We start from the raw sequence: 6,000 nt of genomic DNA, 5'->3' as shown, positions 1-6,000 counted from the left end.
TTTATATCAAGTATAACCCTTTAATTTCTTGAGACAAAGCTTCGTAAGAAGATGATTATGTTTTGAGCAGACTTGTGGAGGATTTCACTTGCCCAAGATTTAAGCTTTCAGTGTTTTGGATATCCCCAGTGAGGATACCCAAGACACTTGGGATTTGGGTTCCACCGTACCCAAAACTCGGGGATACCCTAATAACTGTGACGCTTCGACTGTCTCAGACCTGACCAGGATGCGGTCAGCGGTTTGCCGCTACTCACCATGAACCGCGAATGCAAGTCACGTGATGTATTTCGGCGGGAACTGGAAAAAGATAGACTTTCTGGAGAATAGCAGATCGAAGGAGTTGTTGATTTCTCAGGATTATTTTTATTCCAAACTAGTAAGTATAGTAGCTTTGTTATGAATGTTCTTATCTCCGTTTAGATAAAAGAGGGTCAGAGCCACTTTGATTGTCGATTGACTGATTCCGCTAATGTAGCAAAGCTCTTCAAATTAAGATGCACGTTCGAGAATTGACTTCAGTTCTTCGATGATTTCGAGTAGTTAAATTAGTCATTTCATGTTCAGTTATTAAAATCTTTCTAGGTATTCATGTATAATTATGAACAGCACACCAGTTAATGAAGCCCGGCATAGCCAGACGAATCCAATCGAACTGAATTTCAATCCATGGATTGAGTTCGATCGAAATCGATCGAAATCCAACTCACACAAAAATAATTGGACAATCGAAGTCAATCAAACGTTAATTTGATTTCCGAACTCTTGCGTTTTGTAAAACTGTGGTTGAAAATCAGTAACAAGTCTTTCGAGGCTCGAGCTACTTCCAGTTGAATCCCTTGAAAATTTCATTTTTTCTTCCTTGTTCCTTATAATAAATTCCATTTTCCCCAAGACTTTGTTGTCAAAGTTCCCTTTAGTAGTAGAGATACCCTTCTTTCCTCAAATTAATTCCAAAAATATATCTTGTTCCCCCAAAGACCTGGCAGACCCTTACTTTGGTAAAACACATGTTCTTTTTTTTTTGAGACCACATAATGCATCAATTTCTGTTTCTTCCCATAACATGATCCTTGTTCTAGTGAATTTATTCACCAAACACAGTTGAACATAATCCATTAGATTGAGCTTGATTTTCAGTTTGGTTGCCAAACTTCACCGAGCACAATCTAATGGATTGTATTCAATTGGGTTCAATTTGTTCAGCTGAGTTCAATTGGTTTGGAAATCGCACTCACACAAAGTTCAGTGTTAAATTTTGATTTGTAATGAAAGGGCTTCTTGAAAGAAGCCCATAAAATAGGGCTGAATGTGCATGTAAGTTGTGTTAATTTCCATTGTTAAAAAACAATTAAATTCTAGTCATCTGGTGAAAAAATAAAAATTAAGTAACAATTTTGATGCTTTCTTTTTGTAGACATGATATGGCTGGTAAAAACAAAGGATCAAATTCCTGCAAAAGAAAGGGAGGTAAGACAAGCATGTTCTCTCTAGCTAGTGTACACTCACCAAAAAGGCATTTGCAACATGACAAGAAAGTGACCTACGTCTTTAGACTTTTAATTTTTTTTTAAATTTTTTTTTGCCTTCTCTATAACTGCAGTTTAGTTACGAAACACCATGGTACTTAAACCTCTCTCATGCAAACATGACATGAGTACATGTATATGCTAATGATGATGATAGTGATGTGTGCATCTTCCATGAGTGTGTGATTAAATGCAGGTTCTCCTGAAGAAACTGCAGCAAAAAAGAGAAAGACTGAAAAAAAAAAAAATCCAAACAAGCTAAAACAAGGAAAGGTGATTATGATTGATTACACCTTTTTACAGGGGAGCAGGGATGGTGTAGTGGTGCGAGTGCTTGCCTCACAACAGTGTGGCCTAGGTTTGATTCTGACCTGCTGCCACATGTAGTTTGAGATTGTTGTTGGTTCTTGTCTTGCTCAGAAGGCTTAAATTTCTCTAGGAACTCTGGTTCTCTCTCCAGAAAAACCAACATTTCTAAATTCCAATTTGACCAGGATAGATCAAGAAGACCTACATGTACAATACAACCAGCTAAGGCTGATTTGGCTGTCTCTAAATATTGTAACATATTTTAATTTTTATTAAGAAAATTTTGGCACTGTTCAAACTCAATACAGTAGCTTGAGGCCTAACACTACGGTTATGAAAATTGTGAAATGTCCTGATGCTTTCCATTACAAGTTATCATGTTTGGTAATTGTAATTCTTTGTTTCCATCTCAACTGACTGCAGCTGTTAGCAAGAAGGACAAGGGAGATAATCAAGCTAAAGTTGGCAACCAGAAGAAAAAAGGTGACTCTGATTGATTGCTGTAAATTTTCAACATGTAACCCACTGCCCCTCTATACAGGGCCAATTACGACTGCCCCTCTACTCATATACTATCATTGTGAAAAAAGTATGACTCAAAATGCTTTTGCGATTTACACAAAATCAAACTATAGAATTTCCTTAATCTTGCATATTCCACTTGCCATGCTCTATAGAAAAGACACTCAGTATGGAATGCTATTGTGAAGCTAGGAAAAAGCCAATTAGGCATCAGAAAACCAAACCACAAACAGAACCAGTAGTTTGTGGTTTATTAGGTTTGCTTGCACGTCATGAACTTTATTGTGATTGGTCAGTACACAAAAAACCTGTCTGAATCAAATCAAGGGCTTGCGTTTTTTTGACTTGCGTAGTCAAAATTGATCCTAGTGCATAAGTACTGCTGTGACTGTCTAACTCATGTTGTTCCTGTTTACCTAGTTGCTTTCTGATTTCTTTTGATGCTTATAGTTCATTTTTGCAGCGACAGAAACTCCAGAAAACTTTTCAATATCTTTTTTTTTTTTTGTATTTCAGAAAATCTGCCAAGCCACATGAATACTAAATCCAACAGATGTACATCAAGTTTGAAAAGACACCTGAAATTTAAGAGTGCCAACAAATGCTACAAATGCACTCAGTGTAAGAAATGTTTTAACTACCCATCGGATTTGAAAAGACACCTAAGGATTCACAGTGGTGAGAAACCCTACAAATGCACTCAGTGTAAGAAATGTTTTAACCGGTCATGGCATTTGAAAAGACACCTAAGGATTCACAGTGGTGAGAAACCCTACAAATGTACTCAGTGTAAGAAATGCTTTAACTGCTCATCAACTTTGAAAAGACACCTAAGGATTCACAGTGGTGAGAAACCCTACAAATGCACTCAGTGTAAGAAATGCTTTAACTGCTCATCAACTTTGAAAGCACACCTAAGGATTCACAGTGGTGAGAAACCCTACAAATGCACTCAGTGTAAGAAATGTTTTAACTGCTCATCGAATTTGAAAGCACACCTAAGGATTCACAGTGGTGAGAAACCCTACAAATGCACTCAGTGTAAGAAATGTTTTAACTGCTCATCGAATTTGAAAGCACACCTAAGGATTCATAGTGGTGAGAAACCCTACAAATGCACTCAGTGTGACAAATGTTTTAACCAATCATCAGTGTTAAAACAACATATGAAGATTCACAGTGGTGAGAAACCCTACAAATGCACTCAGTGTAAGAAATGCTTTAACAACCCATCGGATTTGAAAAGACACCTAAGGATTCACACTGGTGAGAAACCCTACAAATGCACTCAGTGTGACAAATCTTTTAACCGATCATCAATATTAAAACAACACATGAGGATTCACAGTGGTGACAAACACTTCAAATGCGACCAATGCCGTAAATGCTTCAAGTATAATAAGACTTTGAAAAGACACAGATGCAGGAAACGTTCCACTGAAGACAGAGAAAATTTCACCTGCTGGATGTGTGGAGAATACTGTCATAATGTATGCGGGATTCTCTTTCACATGTCTGAACATGGTATGCGGAAATCTTGATACTTAGGAAAGTTGGGGTATACTCCTGTTTGAAAAAAAAATTATTCAAATAGGAATTTATGTGATTAATGATCATGATTGGTAGCATTCACAGTGGACCAGTACCTTACCAGATTTTTATTAGCCATTTTCTAAATCAATTACATGACTGGTTTGAGAAATCTTAAAATTCCAGACTACATTAGTTTTTATGCATTGTTAGTTCCTGTTTGTCTTGTTTTTAATCTTTCTGTTATTCTATTTTGTTATTGAAATTAAATGTAGATTTTAATTTAAGAGGCTTTTTTTCAAGAATTTACCCTTGACACTCAGTCAGTCAGTCACATAGCATATTAACTATCTTGGTAGGTGGAAAGTTGAGATATTAGATTCGCTACCTTAACATTAGCCTCCAGCACAGACGCTTATTGGGCTCATCATGGCCTGATGAAGAGATTGCTGTTGTGCATTAAAATAATACTGTAGGTACAAAGTTAAGGAAGCTGTCACTTTGTAGTAGTTGATATTGCAATTATTTGGCTGTTTCGGTAAGTTTTCAAGACTTTTGTTATATTACATTGTGAGTGCTCAAACCGGGCCACATGAGCCAAATAGCTATTTTTAACTTTGTTCACTTGGGCAGAGTTAATTATGCAATCAAAACGTTAATTGAGAACAGAGGCTTGCGATATCTTTCTTTTTTTGTAAATAAACCACTGACCTTGAAGAATATAGACAAGAAGTTGTTTATCTTTCAGGAAATTATGTCAATGTTTTTCTTAATTAGGTTTGATCTTATTTTTTGAAACAGTTTTAGACTTTGTTGGCCAATAAAATGTTACAGGTAAGAGTTTGACATGCAAAATTCCCACAAAGGAAACAACACACCCAAGTGAGATAGAATCCAATGGGTGTGGACTGATGAACAATCAACATAATTTGTATATATAAAAATTATCTTATTGCCATGAAACCATTAGTCATATAATCAACAAGTTTATTGATTGGATTATAATTCAATGTGAGACATACACTTATATATATTACCATTATCATTTAGGATCAAAACTAATGAATCATCAAATGACCAAGTTTTTCATGAGGTAGGCAACTTGCAACTTTGTTGGGTTTCAAACTTTGTTGTTGAACTGTATTGTTTGCATTCTTTGATTTCATTGGTTGGTTTACACAAAAAGACAACATCCTTTGCTCTTGGTGATGTTCCAAGTGCCCTGGTTGTTTTACACTGGTATTGAATTATGTTGCATCGAATACTTTGTATTAACCAGGACTTAATAACTTTTCGAGAAGTTGTGTTTCAGCTGCCAGACACAAACGGCTGTATCATGTTTGATTCACATGTCTCTTTGTAATAGTTAAATGACCAGAGAAGGCAGGTTAACATTCTGTCTACTGGCTTGTTTCGTTTTCTTCTTTCCTTGAGTGAAACTTCTGACTGACTTCCCGTGGTCACACTGCATCTCTTAGGGATGGTTTGAGACATTCAAAGCCCCCAAGCGAGAGCAAAGCATCCTGACTCGTCCCCAGGACGTTATTGTAGAAAGGACTTAGCTAGTCGTCAAGTTTCAAATTATTATTTCCGTAGAAAAAAGCATGTTATCGCTTAACCGTAGATAAAAGTTTTTGTTGAAATTTGTTCAGCTTTTATTGTGAGCTCAACAGGCCACACTTGAAGGGTTTAAGGGCGGCAACTGTTAAAATAATTCTGTTTTTTTGTCGTAGTCGGATTTGGAATATGGTTACCACCCAAATCAAATCGACATTTTCAACGGCCAATAATCGCCCTGCTCCAGCGTGATTGATTGGTTGGTTGGTTGGTTGGTTGGTTGGTTGGTTGGACCACAAACAAAGTCACATTCTTGACTTTCAAATTCTTGCTGTCATTTGTTGAAATTTCTCGGCTTGCTCTGATTGAAGGTCGTTACGGAGAAAAACGTAACATTGTTTATCAGGCGTTAATTCAAGGACTGGCGTTTAAAAACAAGCCCCGTAGACAGGGTGCAACATTTCGAGCATTTTTTTGCGCAACCTTTTTTTTTTTTGTTCAATTCCTGGAATTGTTATGCACAATATTGCAGAAGTAGAATTAGATTCTACTA

General features: G+C 36.6%; 1 protein-coding gene across 6 annotated transcripts in view; it reads left to right on the top strand.

Moving 5' to 3' along the window:
- The first annotated feature begins 256 nt into the window (after positions 1-256).
- The window catches only part of LOC149117748 (uncharacterized), a 32,093-nt gene continuing 26,349 nt past the window's right edge, over positions 257-6,000 (top strand). Inside the window, exons 1-5 of one of the 6 annotated variants that reach the window (XM_089285602.1) lie at positions 257-379; positions 1,418-1,470; positions 1,726-1,802; positions 2,262-2,321; positions 2,877-5,291. In XM_089285602.1, coding sequence (XP_089141728.1) covers positions 2,894-3,901 — 1,008 coding nt within the window. In that variant the 5' untranslated portion in view covers positions 257-379; positions 1,418-1,470; positions 1,726-1,802; positions 2,262-2,321; positions 2,877-2,893 and the 3' untranslated portion in view covers positions 3,902-5,291. The other 5 variants (XM_089285567.1, XM_089285590.1, XM_089285605.1 and 2 more) reach the window with 5 other exon arrangements.

The sequence above is a fragment of the Orbicella faveolata genome, unplaced genomic scaffold (genome assembly GCF_042242905.1).
Source record: "Orbicella faveolata isolate gen_17 unplaced genomic scaffold, um_ofav_v1 contig_1, whole genome shotgun sequence".
NCBI lineage: Eukaryota > Metazoa > Cnidaria > Anthozoa > Scleractinia > Merulinidae > Orbicella > Orbicella faveolata.
The sequence above is the reverse complement of the archived record's forward strand: the minus strand, read 5'-3'. Positions and strand labels throughout refer to the sequence as shown.